General features: G+C 42.7%; 1 protein-coding gene and 1 pseudogene across 11 annotated transcripts in view; both read right to left on the bottom strand.

Moving 5' to 3' along the window:
* AOPEP (aminopeptidase O (putative)) overlaps positions 1 to 20,866 on the bottom strand; it is a 325,938-nt gene that overhangs the window by 102,536 nt on the left and 202,536 nt on the right. For all 11 annotated transcript variants that reach the window (XM_026518708.4, XM_057305595.1, XM_048218337.2 and 8 more), the window contains 3 exons: positions 16,978 to 17,080; positions 16,243 to 16,350; positions 5,113 to 5,156 (listed from right to left, as the gene is read on the bottom strand). In XM_026518708.4, coding sequence (XP_026374493.2) covers positions 5,113 to 5,156; positions 16,243 to 16,350; positions 16,978 to 17,080 — 255 coding nt within the window. The remainder of the gene's footprint in view (positions 1 to 5,112; positions 5,157 to 16,242; positions 16,351 to 16,977; positions 17,081 to 20,866) is intronic.
* LOC113269783 (ATP synthase F(0) complex subunit C2, mitochondrial-like) lies at positions 12,424 to 14,290 on the bottom strand (annotated as a pseudogene).

Below are 20,866 nucleotides of genomic sequence, written 5' to 3'. Positions count from 1 at the left end.
ACTTTCCAAAGAAATTATGAGAGATGTGTGATAATGCTGAATTTTTTTTAAGTAGGCTCCAGGCCCAACATGGGCCTCAAACTCACAACCTCAAGATCAAGGGTTGTGTGCTCTACCAGCTGAGCCAGCCAGGGACCCCAATAATGCTTAACTGCAAGGAAGAAATGAAGTGCGTGTTTGGAGGGGAAAAAGTAACAATTACGTAGTTTTTGCTGTTTTGATCATCACAATTGAGACGACAGTGCAGGTGAATTTTCAGGTCTGGACTTGGACAGATAGCCATGGTAAAGCAAAAGCTGACGTTTTAAAATCAAGACACTCAGAGTCTAAGCCAATGGTGAATGTTTCCCCTCTGAGATCATGTGGCTTAAATAATCACAACAAGCAGAAGCATTTCTACCTCGCTGGGACCCAGGACTTACAGGAAATTACTCTTCTGCATGTCTGATCACTATGGAAATTGATTTTATACAGATAGCTAGAAGTACACAGACCCACGACTGCATGCCCCCATATGTGTACTAGCGAGCGGCACTTCCGCTTCATGACCAAGCCTCCTGCGTATCTGAACAGCAGGCTGTTGTACCCTCTGGCTCGAGAGTTCCCTCTCTGCACTCCTACATCCTGTAAGGCAACTCTGAGTTTCAGGCGTCTGTCTCCAGGCCCTCTGAGCTATAAATGTGGTCACACGTAGTTAACACAGCAGGGGAGAGAATATGTGGGACACAGTGGCATAAGGCGGGTGAGAGAAATAAGCTGTGTTTAAAGCTGAGAAAGTTGAAAGGCAGGGGCTCTTCCCTTTGTGATGTTAACACGCCTAGAAACAGACCCAGGCTCGAGGGAGAATGCTACTGCACTCCCTGTATTGCTCGTTCAGCTGATTTCCCACGGCAGAGGGACGAGGACGGCTGGGCTGACCACCGGCTGCACCGGCACGTGCCTAGCACCTTGCGGCCGATCACGAGAGAGGTCTTCACTCTCGGCTCCCCCCTGCAGCCCGTGAGCTTCTAACGATCCTGTGCTATCCGCGCCTCTGAAGGAAAGCACAACTTTCACAACTTTTTAAAGCCCCCCCGCAACTGTCTTGTGAACTAAACCACAGATGCAAGGAACTTTGACAGGCAGGTGCCGGATGAACGCAAGCACTGGGGCCCTCAGCACTCAGGGTCTGAAATGGAAAAGCCCTCATTCGGCAATGCCACCGACATTCTTCCCAGACTTTTAAAATTTTTGTAATTTGGGTTTTTAAGTTCCCTCTCTACATGTGGATACAAATAGCGTGCATCTCAGAACTGGGCACACGGTTGCTTGTTTCTCAACCGAAAGGAGTCATCTGTGCTCGGGCAGATAATGAAGAGGGCCGAGGTCACGTCTATAAGCGGAGCACTCCCCAGCTCCACAGCGGAGGGAAGGCAGCGAATGAAACCAAGCACAGCAACGTGCACACGCACACAAAATCACTGATGAGCAAGGAGAAGGCCACTGTTGGGGCACCTGGGTGGCACAGTTGGTTAGCGTCCGACGCTTGGTTTTGGCTCAGGTGGTGATCTCAGGGTCGTGAGACTGAGCCCAGCGTCAGTGCGGAGTTTGCTTAAGACTCTCTCTCCCTCTGCTCCTCCCCCCTGCTCTTGCCCTCTCTCCCTCTCAACTAAATAAATCTTACATAAAAAAAGGGGGGGGGAGAGCCAGCCACTATTGATAAGGCTGCGGTATTGGGTGGGCAGGGAGCTCTTGTATCAGGGCTGGCTGGCGCCCAGGGTCTGTTTGGATTTCCTTCTGAGCACTTTGAGTCTTTCCTTCCCTTGGTCTCATAAAACATTAACATTCAAACAGAAACTTCACACTAAAGATGTCTAAAACACAACTCCTCACCTCCCTCCCCTGCACCTCCAAACGCTCTCCCTTCCACTCCCCCTGCCCCATATGGATTCCCGAGACAAGCTCCTGGCCTGCTCTGCTTCCGGGGCTACTCCGGAGTGTCACCGAGTGGCCCAGAAAGAAAGGTCTTGATGGACTCCTCCACATAACTTTCAAAACCAATCAACCAAGTCTGGAATATCCCTCAGATCTGTTCATTACTCCCACACCCTCCTGCCACCACCACAGCCCTGCCGGGGCTCCAGCTCTAGGTCTTGTGAGTGAATAGCTGTCTTGGTTTCTCATTGGTCTCCTGACTTCTAGCCTTCCCCGCCCACATGGATCTTCCACAGCGCCCCCCGGAGTTTCCTTCCAATCTGCGGATGGCACTGTCCTACTTAGACCCTCCCGTGGTACTTCTCTGCCTGAAGGCTCGAGGCTAGGACACTCGGGCCTTTCCCTGTGTACCGAGGACTCTGAAACTCCCAAAAGCACTTCCTACACTGAGTCGTAACGACTTGTTTTCATGCATATCTTCACGTTGGTTAGGAGCTCCGTGCAGGCTGGACATGGAATCTACTCCTTTCGGTCCCCTAGCATCCAGCCTAAAGCCTGCTAGGGGAGGAGCTCAACAGATAATGCTAAATAAATCGAAGCAAGAGAACAACGCAAAAACAGTGTGACACAGAGGATACTGGCCCCTGAACACTAACCGGCTGGTCTAATCTGAAGAACCTTGCCCCACTCACAATGGTTCACGTGCCTGACAGATGTGCCCAAGGATCAGTTTGCAGCCGGGACACAGATTAGAGGCTCCGGGGGTAGGTGTGGGGCCTTTAGAGACCCAGAAAAAATTGGTACAATATGCTGCGTAGGTAAAAGGGCAAATGGTCTGTTTTAATAGCTGAATTAGATTCTGACATTAGTTAGCAGGAAAGAAGATGTTCGAGTTTCAAATAATATTCTGGTATAGTTGCTGAAATAGATTCATTGCAGGAAGGAAATCGCCTTAACTTTAAAGGGGTATTTTAAAAGGAAGCTTAAACCTGCCAGCCAAAACATGATCCTAACTGGGAAAGGCGTCCTCTTGGGGGGTGAAAGTTGGTGGTTGGTGGCCATCCTTCAACAGAGACGCTGCTCTGTCACCATCGCAACAAAAGTTTCTTTGTGGGCCCAACAGTGTGTCCCTCCATAAATATTCACAATGATAAGATCCAGGTCCCCCAGAGCCAGAGGGCTCAGGTCCACCCCCATGAACTTCATAACCTTATTAGGAAGAGGATGAAAATAAAGAAGCCCTCCTAAACTAAAAATGCACTTTGTTGCTTCCGTGAAATTTGCTGTATTTGTGTCCTAAGAATTTCTTCCAAAAGAATGTATGGTAACAGACTTTGGTAATAGGAATACACCATTTCTAGTAATTGTCTTGTCTTTTTTTTCTTTCATTAGTTTCTAAGGAAACTGCTCCATTTTATGAGGGAATCTGAAAAGTTATTCCAGGGTAGGTAGAGAAGAAAAAGAAGAAAAAAAAAAATCCCTTGCAGGTAAACTGTTGTTTCTGACCTTAGGAATAATGGCCACACCTGATGTGATTTCCTCATGAAGAAAACCCATATATCTGCTTAAAAAGAAAGGATGGTAAATCTGAAACACTTCAGACTTTCCAAAACAAGCCACACTTCCTTCAAGCAGCCTCCTGAGAAGCTAATTATCTTGGCCGATTACTAAAGCCCCACGCAATCTCCCTGTATAAGACTTCCTTCAACATCAAAAGGCATGAACAGAAAGAGGTGGAAATGAAGGAATTTATCAAATAATATGGGTATGCTCACTCTGTATGAGGCACTGGCTTGCTTCACATATGTGTGTGCTCACATCGAATTAAAAAAAACAAGCGGCTAACAGTAACACTTCTAACTGTCGAAGCAAGAACTGGAAGGAGAAGGTGGAAGATGTGGAGTTTCAACAAAAGGCCAGGCAAAAGTCTAACACTTAGAAAAAAAATCTTCATGTCTTCATGGCCCCTGGAGCTTCCCCTGAATTTGCATGTCATCTCCTGGTGGCATAAACCCTGCCACCTTCCCTTTAAGACATTCCATTTGGACTGCCTATAAGGCTGGCCCACCTACATGGAGGATGGCCTTGCCGGGGTCCAAGGCAGTGTCTGCATGAAAGAATTCATTTCCACATTTGGAAACCTATTGTGAGCATAAAAACAAAGTTAAATCTGTGGATCAGAAAGGAGAAGAACATTGGCTCTTCTTCAAAGGAATGTTTAATTTCTCAAGATGCCCCCTTTTAATGTTAAATACCAATTTTGCTATTGGGAATTATGTTTCAGGGTATTCACTTTTAGTGTCTAAATTAAGATAGGAAAGTAGGACAGGGTTGGAATGAACCCAGTCTATACTTTGATGTAGGCCCTAAACCTCTCCTCCTGTACGTGGTCAGCCCCTTAGTACGTCAGTGCTCTGCCTGGTAAATTAGGGACAGTCATGTCATGCACTAAACAGTGTTGACTGAAGGATTAACTGAGGGCCTGCATATAGGAAGTGCGGGCTTCCAATACCCACTATGATGGCGGTGGCAGTGGTGGTGGGGGTGGTGGGGTACTGTAATAAGGATTAAGTGATTTGCTCTCTGTAGATCCTGTAAACAGGGCCTGAGGCACAGAAGATGACTATCGTTGTAACTGTATCCATCATTGATTGAACACCTACTTTTCACAGATGTTATCTCCTTTATTTCTCCCAAGGGTGAAAAACTGGAACTTGGAAGGATGAAGTAACTTGTTCCGAATCTCAGAGCTGGGAAGGAGCCACGCTGGGGTAAGAACCTAGGAGAGCCTGACTTCAAATCCCAGGCTCTTATTACTACACTACATTTCCACCTTCAATTAAACAGCATTTCCTTAAGCCATGTTAACTAGAGAACCCTAGCTTAGAACTTTCCTCTCCTCCATTCTTTTTCACAGCAGCTGAGGCCACAAAGTGCCCTTGGCTTGTCTCTCATACTACTTTCAGGGCTTTTGACTCTAGGCCCTCCCAACGCTGTGTGCCCTGGCTCCCAATATCCATGCGGGTGTAGCTCTAAGTCCGGTTGATTGTCCTGGGACTCCCGCTGCCTGGGCCTGGCCCCTACTTCTGTTAAGAGAGGAAGATTGAACTTTCTAGATTGTAACGAGCCAAACAATGGCAGGGTCATTTTTAACATTAAGACTAAAACTGCGCTCTTAATTCCTAAATTGGTCCTCACCTTTTTTCTTCTGGGATATTCTCCAACAGCATTTGAAGGAAATCCTGGAATAAGAAAAAAGCAAACCATTAAAGATGTCCATCAATAAATAATTCTGTCCGGAATCATGCCAGAGCCCGAGTGCTCCCAGCTGCTGACAGCTCACCTGCTAGGGAAGCTAGGCCTGTGTTGACTTATTAGACTATATACTCTATTTATTAATTTACCAGGGCTTCAATCCAATCAGTTAAAGAGATTTGTTTTGTAAAAACCGCAAACAAATTGAAAAATGTACTGTTTGTTATTTTGACCTAACCCAACAGTTTATTTCATTTTAACTATTTTCAAAAGGCTGACCATAGCATAAAGCACTATCCACTCTCTACTTAACCATGCTGTCCTCCTCCTGAGCTTTCCCTAGAGATCTTGTGACACCTGAACACTCTCAACTCCAAGAGGCTAGGAACTAACTTGCAACATTCTTGCGTTTTTCTATGGAAAGATAAAGACAGGGTGCCTAGGGGCTCAGCCACAGAGCATGCGACCCTTGATCTCAGGGTTGAGTTTGGGGCCCACACTGGGTTTAGAGATTACTTTAAAAAAATCTGAAAAACCAAACAAACGAAAAGATGAAGACAAAAATCAAGATAATTAAGATCCCAGTGGAGGAACAAAGATGTCACAATTACAAAGTGGTTCGTGGGCCCCTGCTTCAATCTGAAGTTACCTGTAGTGACACTGTGCAATCTCCTATTGCTTCACATTTAGAGTCTTTCAATAATAGATTTTTTTCAACCTAACACATAACTTAGACACACCTATTTTTTCCCTGTACTATGGAAAATTTCAAACACACTCAAAAGTAGAGAAGAGTATAATTAACCCTCATGTACCCAACAACCCACAGCCAATCTGTCCTAACCTCTTACCTACCTCCTATATTATTCAGAAGTGAATCCCAGTGTTATGTAATGCCACCAATCAATGTTTCAGTAAATATCTCTAAAAGATAAGGACTCTTTAAATACATAACCACGACACCATAGGCCTAAAAAATTCACATGTGAATGTTCAAGATTACATTTATATTTAATTTTCACCTTGAGTATTGTGACCAATCTTGTCAGCTCATCTAATTCTAGAATCTTGATTTGGTCGCAACCAGATTTGTCAGATAAAATACAGGATCCCCAGTTAAATTGGGGGCATACTTACACTAAAACATTATTTGTTGTTTATCTGAAATTTGAATTTGAGTGGGAGTTGTGCATTTTTATTTGCTAAGTGACACAAGGCTAGTGTTAACCCTAGTTATCTGAAGGGTTTGAGAAGATACGTTTTGGATAAATACAGAACATGAGACAGAGAAGAACGATATTTAACTTTCTGGACTTGATATTGAATAATCAATAAGGTCAACACTTGAAGCTTTTCTTTTAATAAATTGAAAATAATCTTTTAAAACAGGTCCTTTAAAGAGGGGCCTGTGTGTAAGCCCAGAAGACCAAATAGGACGCTACCAACCCAGAATTCCAGCGGAAAGAAGCCACACCCTCTGCCCCACCGCCAAGAATCAAGTCTGCAGACCCAGCGTCAGCACGGGGCTCTTACGAGATCCATTTAAGATCCAGGGTGAGATGGAAGCAGCACCAACCTCCGTATTACAAACAGATCGAATTAGAGAGGAATGGAAATCTGTGAACAATTTGTATGACGAGGTGTTCTCTCTCCATCATGGCAATGAGCAGAGCCACCATCCCTTTCTGGGTGCTTACAGGTGGCTAGGGCCATTTCTTCCAGAGGCAAAGTCTCCCTATTAGGAGCACTAATGAAAGATTTATTTCTCCTAACCTGTTCTCCTTCCAAGGCATTATTTGTCTACTGCTGCTTCACCTACAATAAATGATACAAAGAGTAACAAAACTAATATTAAAAACATGGATCATGAAGTCAAAATGGAAAGGGACAACTCCAAATAGAATAATGTCACACATATGAAGTCCTTCCTAGCACCTGCAGTGGGTATATGGAGAAAAAAGGAAACGAGTAGTATCTAGAATGTGAAGAATTATTTTTGTGTGAGGTTCTTAAAGTCATTATTTTTATAATTTTAACAATTATTTTGTAAAATGGTTAAATTAAAAATTGATTTATCACAATCCGATATATTGATTACTTTGCAAATATTTCATTGGCTTACTGACAGTATTCTTGCTTCTTAAAAATCTGGGTACGGTAATGATAATTTCTTACTAAATTTGCTTCATTATCTCCTTATAGTCCATATCAACTTATCCCATATTTGTCCAGTAATTTATGCTCAATTATGTGGGGGGAAAATGACATTAACTCAATGACAAGGGGGAGAACTGAATTGCAGGAGAAGCAGGAAATTCAGAGTTAACCTTAATTCTGTCCTTTTGCATTTTCCAATTACAACTGGATCTTTCTTTACAGGACTACGGAGCACAATGTTCCAGAATTTTGTGTCAGTATAGGAAAAGTACAGGAGGTCCCCCAAGAAACCTTGCTTCATTTTTAAGAAACCTTGCTCTTCCTCCTAGTAGGTGGCCATCTGCCTCTCCTGCCTTAGGGCTGAGACCTGGAGGCCACCCAGCAGCTTGCTGGAGGCTCCCAACCAATGCAGGGGACAACAGGTCTAGGGGATCACAATGGATCACAAAACCCCAACACATCGGGCATCTCGAAGTCCTGGTGCCTGTATTCCCGCAGGCTATGTGAATGCCCAGCCATGGTACTAGATGTTCTGTCTAGGCTCCATCCGATCCAAAGAGATTCTTGGCCCCATTGCTGTACCAGCCATCCGTGGATTCAACCCTACTGGCCCTTCTTACTCCTTTCATGGATCTAATCATTAACCATAACATGCCAGTTTTCCTGGTTCTTTTTGTAAACCAGCATACACGCTGGAGTGGACTCATGATAGGAGGTTTTCCCCACTCTCCACAACAGAAGGACATAAAAAGAAAAATGCCTCCTATGATTATTCCTGCCCTCACCACCTCTTTTTAATTCTTTCATCCGTCTTCCCTCTTCTCTTCAGCATGTTGGCAATTTTGTAAAAGCAACTTACAAATCTTTTTTTTTTTTAAAGATTTTATTTTATTTTATTCGACAGAGATAGAGACAGCCAGCGAGAGAGGGAACACAAGCAGGGGGAGTGGGAGAGGAAGAAGCAGGCTCATAGCGGAGGAGCCTGATGTGGGGCTCGATCCCATAACGCCAGGATCACGCCCTGAGCCGAAGGCAGACGCTTAACCGCTGTGCCACCCAGGCGCCCCGCAACTTACAAATCTTAACTGGCCAAGGAGGGCTTTCCTTCGAGGCTGATTCTAGGGTCACAGACGAAGTTAGCTAGCAACAAATGCCAGAGTTCCAGTTTGTCACTCTACATACGTCTGATAAAAAGAAGATTAAAACCAAAGGCAAACAAGACAAAAAACACAAAAACGAAAACAAAAAAGGCCCCCTGTTGTTCTGACAGTGGTCTAGGATAAAATTTTATCTGGATCCTTGGAAACTATTACAAACCCTCATCCCAATAAAAAAAAAAAATACATTCCTTGAGAAAACTTTTTCATTTCGAACTCTCTTAATAATCTATATGCTAATCAGGTCAGTCCCAGACCTAACACCACTAAATTAAGCATGATTTAAAAAAAATACAGTGATTTTTGGCACGTGGCTAATTTGGTAATTATTTTTTAGTCTTGGTAAAAATATTCAATAAAAAGCAGGCACACATAGATTCTATGGGATAAACTGGCAATGGCTTGATAATTGAACAGGTTTAGTGATTTCTTGCAAATGTTTTATGAATAATTACCATGGTCATAGAGAGGGGGAGGTCATAGAGAGGCAAAACAAATAACCAAATAATTTAAGCAAGGACAGCGTTGGCAGGATAAGAACTGAGACATGAACTGTTCAGGAAGAAGTCATGTTAACCTGTTGACCTGCAGTGGCGACTGGGATGGTGATCATACCAAAATATTGGGTGGGTGAGGTGTTTACAAGGAAAAAGACTAAGAAGCAAATTGGAAAAAGAAGAAATTGAAGAACTTCTGAGCAAAGAAACTGGATCACAGTCTTCCTCACCACTAACAAGCAATATAAACAAAACACAATCCACTAAAAAAAGGGTGGGGAGGGGACAGAAATGTCACCAGAGGCATCCAAACAAGGAAAGAAAGGCAGCCTCATGGCATAAACTTCAAAAGGAGACAACTAAGGAAAGAAACATAAGATTCCAACACAGCCCCCAGCCCTCCCTCTGCACCACCCCCAACCTCATGCTTAGCAGTAGTGGGACTGGTGAATTGCCCAAACCCTGCAAATTCTCACAAATACCCACACATTTGGAAAGAAACAGGAATATCTTTATCTTTCCTCCTTTTTTTTTTTGACCATGAAGGGACTAGAAATGTTTTACTGGAGAGAGGCGAGCAAAAGCTGGGAAACCGACAATGGAGGAAGATGCTCTTTGATAAACTATAGAGCTTCTAGAGCTCCACACTGAACTGGAGGAGCAGTATTAATTGAGAGAGTACCTGCCGTGGGGAAAAAGCTGCACCCAAATTAGGTGAAGAGAATCTTGGCTGGAACATTTAACAGAATTTCAAGAGTTAGTGGAGCCAAATTCTTGCAACAAAAGCTGTATGCAGCCCCAGTGGAGCTCGTCCCTCCACCCCCTCCATGCAGAACATCCAAGCTTCAAACTGTAGCGCAGAGGGAAAGAAAACACGTCTATGACGAGTTGGGAAAGAAATCAAGAATAATGTTCCAATACATATGAGAATAAATAAAAGGTCAGGACAAGGCTACTCATGCTGAGAAAGAGCAAGAAGAAAAATATGGCAACTATGCAAATTAATGTAACAAAAGCCCACATAAAGAGCGAGACAGAACTAAGAAACACAGGATAAAAGACAAAGACTCCAGTCTTGAAAAAAACATAATCCAAGGAACAGAAGAAATTTCTCTATGAACGTTTTACACTATAAAATAAATTCACGAACGATCATAATAAGAACATAAACTCAGTAAAATGAAAGCTCAGAGACAAGATGACAAAACAACAGAATGAGATGAAAAGAGATTTCAAAGCAAAGGAAAAAAATTAAGGACCAAAATAATACCAGTACAGGACAATTAGTAACACACACATACACAAATATAGACATTAAAGAAAAAAATTAATAATAATGCTATAATAACATTAATAATAAAAATAATGTCACTTGAGATAAACACGTGCCATGAAGAAGAAAAAGATGAAAACAATTAGAAAATGAAAGGTATGGAGGACAATGATGATATAACATAAGGATAACTGGCAACCTTGAAATCCAGAGCCCTGCAAGGGAGAAAAACCCAAATGTGTTCAAAAATACAATTAAGACAATTTCACTGAAAGAAGAACAGAAGGTAAGACTGGAAGTGCACACTCCTTTGCAAGAAAAAAAAAACTGATGCAGGCTCATAACACCAAGCTATTTTCTGAGTCAATTACTAAATGTCAAAGATAAAGAAAGAATTCTTCTGTCATCTGAGTGGCGTAAAGAGTAAGTAGGCTGACTTCAAAAGTTTCCACAGTGGGGCACCCGGGTGGCTGAGTCGCTTAAGTGTCTGACTCTTGATTTCGGCTCGGGTCATGATCTTGAGGTTGTGAGATCGAAGCCCTAAGTCAGGCTCCACTCTTGGCACAGAGTCTGCTTGCCCTTCTCCCTCTGATCCTCCCCTCCCCTATCCCTCTCCCCCTCTCTCAAATAAATAAATAAATAAATAAATAAACAAACAAGTAAATAAAATCTTTAAAAAAAAAAGTTTCTATAGCATTATTAATCAGAAGGCAGTTAAGCAACAGCCACAAAGTTCTGAGGAAATGAAAATGTAACCAGAGAATAGTATACCCAGCCAGCTTGTGATTCAAATATAAAGGCAACACACATTCTCAAGCACACAAGAACTCAAAAATCACAGAAGCAGTGAGTCTGCAACTCGAACATCAATTTGATAACAAAATTCAGCCAACAAAAAGTGGAATCAAACTAAGGCACTCATGACTATAGAAGCATGGCAAAGTGACTGGGGGTGAAACCGAAGTCCTTTAAATCCGGAGCTAAGACTATACAACTATGCAGAGTATGGTTACAGCACATATAACAAATGATATAAACTTTAACTATGTAAAAATAATTAATTATGAAAAAGTTTGAATTGGGGGGAAAGTAGTAGAAGTACATAAATGCTAATTTCCTCAGCTTTTACAGAAGTGAATAGACTGATGCTTTCTAAAAATGGAATAAGTAGCTAAAGAGGGAAACATAACAACTTCAACCTCAAAGATTATTTTTTTTGTAATCATCCTTCTTGACTATGGAAGAATCTCTTAGGAAATGGATCTCTCTTACGTTTATCCGAAGTTCAGGAAAGTTCTTTGCATTCACTTTAGTTCCTTTCTCATTTGTTAAATTCAAGTAAAATAAAATTGAAAACACTTAATTAAAAAGCACATGTAATATAATTCTACCTTTGTAAAATTACTTCTGCATATACCTTTGTATCTTTACAGGTGTATACACATATACATACAGATGCATGTATACATATGATGTAACATACAGAAAGAGAGAGAATAGTGTAAATCCTGGAATGAAGTTCACCTAATATTAATTACGGGTATTTATAAGTGTTGGGATTTTAAATAGTACTTCACATTCTTCTTTGCACTTCCATGTATTGCTTGAATTTTTTTATAATGAGTATGTGTCAGTTGAAAAGCAATAATTTCCAAACTTACTGTGGTACTTGCAGAAATAGAGATTGGTGGAATAGAATTAAGAGTCCAGAAAGAAGCTCTTTCATTTATGGTCAATTGATTTGCAACAAGGATGCCAAGACAATTCAATGGAGGGAAAGAATAATTTTTCAACAAGTGGTCATGAGACAACTGAATATTCACATGCAAAAGAATGGAGTTAGAGCCCTACCTCACACCATATATAAAAATTAACTCACATGGATAAGATACCTAAATGTAAGAGCTAAAGCTATAAAACACTCAGAAGAAAACATAGGAGTAAATCTTCATAACTTTCCATTAGGCAATGGTTTCTTACATATGGTAGCTAACGTATAAGCAACCAAAGATAAAAAAGATAAATTGAACTTTATCAAAATTAAAAATGTTTGTGCTACAAAGGACATTATCAAGAAAGGGAAAAGACAACCCATAAAATGAGAAAAAATAATTGCAAATCATATATTTGATAAGGGATCTGAATCTGGAATATATAAAGTACTCTAACAACTCAAAAATAAAAGACATCCGAAATAAAAAATCGGCACAGGATCTAAACAGACATTTCACCAAAGAAGATATACAAAAAGCCAATAAGCACATGAAGAGATGCTCAACATCGGGGCGCCTGGCTGGCTCAGTAGGTTGGTGAAACATGCGTCTCTTTGATCTCAGGGTCATGAGTTCAAGTGCTGGGTGTGGAGCCTACTTTAAAAAAAATGCTCCACATCATTAGCTATCAGAGAAATGCAAATTAAAACCACAGTGAGATACCATTTCACACCCACTAGGATGGCTATTTTTAAAAAAACAGAACAATTGCTGGTAAGGATGTGAAGAAATAGGAACACTTGTGCACTGCTGGTGAGAATGTGAAATAGTGCAGCCACTGTGGAAAACAGTATGGCAGTTCCTGAAATACAATTAAGAGACAAGAAGGCAGGGACTCAAACATTTGTACACTAATGTTCATAGCAGCATTATGACAAGAGCCAGAAGGTGTAAATAACCCAAGCATCCATCAACGGATGAATGGATAAACAAAATGTGGCATATACAGACAATGGAATATTCGGTCTTTCTTTTTTTTCTTATTCATACAGTACCTATTTGTCTTCCCTCTGTCAAACCCTGAGCCAACCACTTTCCCCAGGCTGCCTGGGGAGGTATAGGAAAAGGAACATACAGGGCAGATCAGACACGGGAGAAAGACCTATGGGAGGTGGAGACGGCCTCTCCACATGGCGAAGAGGATGAGAAAAGACCACCATCAGGCAAAAGAGCGCCATGACGTCCGGGAGGGCAAAGCCCAGAATGGCGTAGGAGAAGAGCTGTTGCTTCAGAGAGGGATTCCCGGCATAACCAATGATGAGGCTCCCAAACACAGTCCTAACTCCACCCCCAGAGCCAGCCACCCCCACCGTGGCAGCCACAGCCCCAATGAACTTGGCCGCTGTGTGGATGTCCCTCGAAATGGCGCTGGTTCTGAAGCTGCGGCTGGGAAAAAGTGAGGTCAGGGGAAATGGGGCTGCCAAGCTACTGAGGCTCTCATCTGTCAATGTCCCCGGTGGCTTTCGCACCACTGGACCGCTGGCAGACAGCGATCGGCTCAACAGCTCAGAGGCGCTCCTGATCAAGAAGGGGCTGGAGACGAACTCCGCACAAGCGGACATTTTCGGGGATGAGGGGCTGTGGCAGGAGAGCTGTTCCCAGTGCAGAGAAGACTGGAATATTCAGTCTTAAAAAGGAAGGCAATCTGACACGTGCTGCACCACGGATGAACCTTGAAGAAATTATGCTCAGTGAAATAAGCCAGTCACAAAAGGACAACTATTGTACGATTCCACTTACATGAGGTACCTAGAGCAGTCAAACTCCTAGAGGCAGAAACTCGAGTGATGGTTGCCAGGGACTGGGGTGGGGGATGGGGGAAAGGAAACAAGATGGAGCTATTGTTTAATGGGTCCGAGTTTCGGTTTGGGAAGATTAAAACATTCAAGAGATGCCTGGTGCTGACAGCTGCACAACAGTGTGAATGTACTTAATGTGCCGAACTACACATTTTACAATGGTTAAAATGGTAAATTTTGTCACATATGTTTTACCAAAGTTTAAAAAGTAAAACTTGAAATAAAGAATGGAATGAGTGCTGCTCCGTGCTACCACATGAACCTAGAACACACTGTGCTACTGAGAGAATCCAGCACAGAAGGCCACATATTCCTTTTTTTTAATAGTAATTATCATTTTTTATTAAGTATTGATACCACATTGTTTATAAAAGCATCTTCCTTGTGTAATCTAATTTTTTTAATAATATTTTTTATTATATTATGTTAGTCACCATACAGTACATCCCTGGTTCATGATGTAAAGTTCGATGATTCACTAGTTGCGTATAACACCCAGTGCACCATGCAATACGTGCCCTCCTTACTACCCATCACCAGTCCATCCCATTCCCCCACCCCCCGCCCCTCTGAAGCCCTCAGTTTGTTTCTCAGAAGAAAGTGGGGGTAAACAGAAGGGGGAATGAACCATGAGAGACTATGGACTCTGGGAAACAAACAGAAGGCCACATATTCTATGACTCCATTTATGTGGAACACCCAGAAGAGGAAAATCCACAGAGACAGGCAGTAGTTTAGCAGTTGCCTGGAGTTGAGGGGGGGGCGGTGGGGGAGGTGGAAGTGGGGCGGTGACAGCTAATGGATATAAGGCTTCTTGTGGAGCTGATGAAAATATTCTGGGGGCGCCTGGGTGGCACAGTGGTTAAGCGTCTGCCTTCGGCTCAGGGCGTGATCCCGGCGTTATGGGATCGAGCCCCACATCAGGCTCCTCTGCTAGGAGCCTGCTTCTTCCTCTCCCACTCCCCCTGCTTGTGTTCCCTCTCTCGCTGGCTGTCTCTATCTCTGTCGAATAAATAAATAAAATCTTTAAAAAAAAAAAAAGAAAAAAGAAAATATTCTGAAAATGGCAGAGTGGTGAGGGTTGCACAACCTCGTGCATATACTGAAACCACTGACTTGTACACTTTAAAAGGGTGAAATTTATGGTATATGAATTATATTTCAATAAAGCTGTCATGAAAAACCAATAAAGCTGTTGTTCAGAAAAGATAAACAAAAGAAAACCTGAGCGAACTGGTAGAGGGGGCACTAAGTGTTCTACGGGAAGTTGACATCAGAACCTCAGAAGTCACAGGACGTGCAACGCACTCATTTAAGACTGCAGTAGCTCGCCGAGCAGCGGTTTTAGGCAGCGGGAGTTTGGGCTAACTGGTCCACCAAGCATATAAGACTTCTGAGCCTATTTTCAAGATGCCTTTCCAGATATATGTTTAGGAAGACCCTCCACTCCCCCCAACCAAAAGAAAAAAAGAATGTAGGGGCAAAGAACAGTCATCTCATCCTGACACTCACACTACTCCCATCGTATGTGTTCAGGCTGTACACACACATGCATCACATCTAACACTGTGGACAACGTGACTTCCAAACTGTGTACAAGCACCACTGTCAAATATCAAGAACACCCATCAGACCATCTGTGTTGAGGCCGCATCCTCTGTTCTCTGTCAGTCACAGCATTGTTTTCAGAGCCTCTCCCTCTTTGCTAACTTTTTTGCTATGGGCAGCCCAGCCCAACAACAGTATCAGCTGACAGTGTCTTTCTCAGAGAGTTTGGTGGCCCGGCTGTCTGAATATTTCAGCATATCTGTTATTAACTTATTTGTTGATCAAATATATATGGCACATGTATGGTGTGCTGATTATACAGTAGGTACTGGTGAAATAAAGAGTACGGTCTGCCCTTGTCGAGCTTATGCACAGAATGGAGGAGATAGAAAAAAACAAATGGACCCACCAATGACAATATAATTATGAATAATGGCAATGACAATGAAGGCAATAACAAGGGCAAAAAAGAACATGGCGGGTACATATCTGTTCAGCGGGGGTGACTCTGAGATTGTGGTATTCAAGCTAAGACAAAAGGATAAGAAGGAGCCAACCTTGCAAAGATCATTCCAGGTAGAGGGAAGAGCAGGATTGCGTTGTTTTTGTTTTTAAGGTCACGTAAGGTGTGACTATCCACATCCCAGTGCACAGGACAGTTTTGGGTTACAGTCTGTCCCAAAGTTATAGGGAGCTCACCCTCCCCGAAACAACATCTCCCTGTATTCACTTCATTAACTCCCTACTTTTCCTATTGCATTAAATTGTAAATCTTTCCCCTACTTTTTTGATACTCACATAACCTAGTCCCCACTTGCCACACTCCCTCCAATTATATATATCATGGACTTATGACGACTCATAAATTACCTGGGAAAGAATCAACTGCCCATGAAATGTGTGCACAAATTTTCTTAAAAATGCAAAATAGGTGTCATCCCCAAGTCTTTGGGCAAGGAACCGGAGAAGGAAATAGCCCTGGAAGAAAGGAAGAAAAAAAAGTTGTCTATTACGAGTTCATGAGAAAGCTGCTTACGACGCAGCCAACTCTAACTTCCCACCAGCGCTTTCTGCACATAGAGAATGTTCTGTCTGACCTGTCCAGGGCTGCCCTTCAGATCCTTACCAGGACGGCTGGACCTGAAAATTAGGGAATGACTAGTCTGCTTTCAACCCTTCTGTTAATGGTATCACCATCTCGTTTTTCCTTGGTTTATATGAAACCTGATGTCCATCAAGGACCAAAAGTGAGGAGGGGCCCAGCTCCTGTCTCCCTCAGCTAGCAGGAAAAGGCTTCACAACTTAAAATACGTCCTTATTCCTCCTGTCTTCTACTTGGAACCTACCAGCAATTTCAAGATTCTGCTCTTCAAAACCGGTAGGAAGCAGAGAGAAGGGAAGTACAAGGCAGGAAATCTAATTCATGGCTCATTTTGGGGGTATGAAGGGTTTTAAATCTTGAACTCTCAGATACCTGCCCAGTCAAATGATATTACAACGTGGATAGTCTTTTTGTTTTGCCCCAGCCATGTTTATATGTTTTCATGTATAACCTAACGAGTATTGCCCCGTAACAACTGGCTTCTGCCACTTAGATGCACTTACCTTTAAATAATGAACCTGCATGAAGACCTTCTCGGGATTGAGCCCATGTTTGATGACCGATGATCCTGAGTCGCTCACGTGGCCAGTTTTCTCTTTATTGGGTCTAAAATGATGCAGTAAAATTCTGTTTAAGTATGCACATTTTTCAATAATTAGACCACAATATCATCTTATTTCTTGTTTTCAAAGTTGCTCAACAGTGTCTGAGGTCTATTCAATTTTACCAGGTATAATTTAAAACAGTTTATATTATAAATTCATATATTAAACAAGGAGGGATTTATATTTGGGTTGGCAACCCGAGGTTGGCTATTGGCAATATTTTACATCATCTTATCCAGGATTAAAGCCTGCCAGACCCTCAAGGAATCTGAGCCGCAGTAGGAATTATTTAAGAACCTATGGGCTTTTCGTATAGTGGGAGTGATGGACTGGGAAATGCAATGGAAAATGCAGCTTTACTCAGAAGGGCAAAGAACTAATATCTTTTAAAAAAAATTCTGAAAGCCCCAATGTTATCCACCTCTTTCAATTTGCATTTAAGCAGTTAAGGTTTAAGAAATATTTGTACTCTGAAGCCATTTTAGAATATCAAAAACAAAAAGAAAATTCATAGCAGCCCATGTTTTTAGAACAGATAGAGTCTTTAACAGCATAGACTTTAACCTGTTCATTTCACAAGTGAGGGAAACTGAGGCACACAGAAATTAAGTCTGCATCCCAAGTCTCATAGCTTGTTTTGAGTCGTGGTGACCTCAGCACTGAAACCAATGTCTCCTTATTATCTATCAGGATGCTTTCCATTTTGTTCTATAGCTTTAAGCATTTTTTAAAGATTTATCTATTTATTTGAGAGAGAGAGAGACAGAGAGAGAGAGAGACAGACAGACAGAAGAGCTGGGGGGGAGGGGCAGAGGGAGAGGGAGAGAGTCTTAAGCAGTCTCCCGGCTGAGCATGGAGCCCGATGTGGGGCTCCATCTCACGACCCTGAGACCAAGACCTGAGCCTAAACCAAGAGTTGGACACTTAATCAACTGCGCCACCCAGGTGCCCCTATAGCTTTAAGTATTTTTTAAAATTCCTTTAAAAAATATAACTGGGTAATAACGAAGCTTCAACAACTAGCTAAAATCAAAATGAGTGGTAAGGTATTTACAGCTTTCAGCTGCTCTAAAACCAGTCACTTACTGGACAGACAGACTGAAGGGCGTGATTCGGGGTGAGGGGAGGCAAGGGCTGACCAGCGGGTTGGCACATCAGAAAGGGGGGAGCTTATTTTTCAAAAGTAGTGTGGTGTTACAAGGTACGTGGCCTTTGGAATCCGAGACACCTGGTGTTGAATCTCAACCCCACTTGTTACTACTTGCTACTTATTGGCAGATTACTTAAATTCCCTTACCTTCAATTTACTCACTTACAAACTGGGAATAATCCCACCTAACTCCCCAGTTCCTGTGGGGAATAATTGAGATAATACATGCAAAGCCCCTAGCAAGGGCCAGGGCTACAAAAATTACTCAGTAAACTTCACAAAATATTCTAAAGTTGTTAGCAATAAATACTGCTAAATTCAAGCTTAGTCATCTGATATTAGAGGCAATGAATTTCAGTGGTTCATCCACTTAAACTCATATGCTCACAGACACAAATGTGTAAGGATGCTGGATCCGAACGGAAGTGCCTGAGGATGGCCCAGTTCGCCAGTCAGGACCTCTGCAGTGTGTTGTTCTAGCTGCCAAGCAAGAACCCCTGATTGAGTCTCCGCAGAGTATTCCAGTACATTATCTCAGCAGACTTAAGGCACAGGACCAGCAGATTCCTAAAGTAGAGACAACAACCGGCCACCAGAGCTAACTGCATAGTTGCAATTTTTGTGCTTGATCCCTGACTTACATACATGACCATACTTGCAGCAATAACTAGTCTCTTTCATCTTCATTTAAGACTCCACTGAAAAGCACCAGCTTTATTCCTGCTCTCAAGTTTGTCCTGGGACTGAGCGTTTTTATAAAGAAAACCACCCTGGCTTTGATAGGCAAAGCCCACCACCCACAGCCTTGGCAGGAGGACGGCTTCTCAGAGTCGGCCTAAATTCAAACCAGCTTTCCCAGCCCCAAGAGGGACAGACTTGCTGTGAGCTTCTTATGCCTTAAGCTTTGTACTGAGACTATCGGAAGGGGAGAGACACGGAGGACCGACGCAAATCTCGGCTCCGAAGGCTGGCTTCTAGCTCAAGTTCCTAGTGACGCCTGTAGTTGGTGCTTTTTTCCCCTTTGCCTAAATATGTCCTTCCAGAAAGCATCCCTCCTCTTACTTTCTTCTTTCACCTTCTCCAAATGAAGAAGTGTTCAAGAAAATTCTTTTATGCTGACAGCATCCAAGGCAAATATACAAGTCCCCAAGAGATTCCTTTTAAAGTAGACATCGTGCTGGAGAAAGCAGTGCGCAGGAAAGCTTTATGAGAAATCAAAGGGAGTGGTTTTTACGAAGAAAAGATACTCCGTGAGTGGGAAAAAGGTGACTTCCATTTCTGTGCTACTCCAGCTCTCGTGAGCCCCTTATCCCAGGTCTAGGCAGAGAGACAAAGCACGGAGAGAAAGCAGGAAACAAACCAATTCCCCCTTCGTGCAAAAACAGATGATTCTCACAGGTGAGTGACAGAAGACACGCCCAGAAAGACTACATGCCGATGTATGATTCCATTTAAATAATTATGGTCAAGGAATAGGCAAGAGACCAGAATAACCAGAATAATGCTTACCCTTGGGGGCGAGTATTGACAGAGCAGGGAAAAAAGAGGAAGGTTTCTGAGATGCTGGGAACGTTCTATATATTGATGTGAGTGGTGCTTTCACAAGGATACATAGTAAAAATCTACTGAGCCATCTAGAAATACCTATGGACTTTATGTACGTTACATTTCAATCAGAAAGTTAAGAAAAAATAGATGCACACAAGGCAGTACATGTTTTGTGAAAATAAAAGGGAATCAGTCTAGAAAAGGAGCTTTGCTGTTCGCGTGCCATGAACGCAAGATGAGGATTGACGACGCCCGCTGCACCTGAGCACCAATGAAGTATGTTTTTGAAATGACGCTGGGAGAGGCAGAAAGAACTGTGGCAGATACAACTGGCTCAGTCCCATTCTCATCTACCTTCTTTCTTGCCTCTTACACAATTAAAGCTGAAAAGCAAAATGCTCACTTTCCAAGTGTCCTGGCAGCTATGAAGAGTCAGAAGACATGGTCCAAGCCAATGAGACAACTGTGTTGAGGTGGGGTTCTGGGAGAGCTTTTGCTTTCCTTACAATAGATGGAAGTATGACTGGTAGACGGAGGTACAGCAGCCACCTTGCAACCAGGAGACAGTAAGTCAATATGCTATGGAGACCAGAATCCATCAAATGAAAGAATGTAAATAGTCTTTAACGGGATCATTCAGCTGCTGGCCAAGCCTTCAAACTTTTTATTGTCCGAGAAAAGGAACTCTCATTTAAGTCAAGATTGCTTTACTATTCTATTAATTATAGCCAGATTCATTTCTAACAGATGGAGAATTGAACTAATACTATCAGCTACCATTTCCTGTTAACCGCCTGTGCCAGGGACTCTGTCAAGCTCTTCTTACGCATCTTGTCCTTCTACCCTCCCAAGAACCTGCTAGGGCAGGTACTATGATTATGCCCATTGAAAGCACTGGAAAGTGAAACCTGGAAAAGACCACAAAGCTGGTTAGTGGCAGAGTTGAGGCTGGAACCCAGGTCCACGGAACACCGAAGTCCCTGCTGAACGCTGGGGCCTTCCCAATATCCAGGCCCCCATGGTGGCTGTGCCGAACATAAGTGGAGAAACCAAGACAAGTTGCTTACCCTCCCTGAAGCTCAGTTTTCT

This window comes from Ursus arctos, unplaced genomic scaffold (assembly GCF_023065955.2).
Source record: "Ursus arctos isolate Adak ecotype North America unplaced genomic scaffold, UrsArc2.0 scaffold_33, whole genome shotgun sequence".
Classification (NCBI taxonomy): domain Eukaryota; kingdom Metazoa; phylum Chordata; class Mammalia; order Carnivora; family Ursidae; genus Ursus; species Ursus arctos.
Note: the sequence above shows the minus strand (reverse complement) of the source record. Positions and strands in the feature narration are given on the sequence as shown.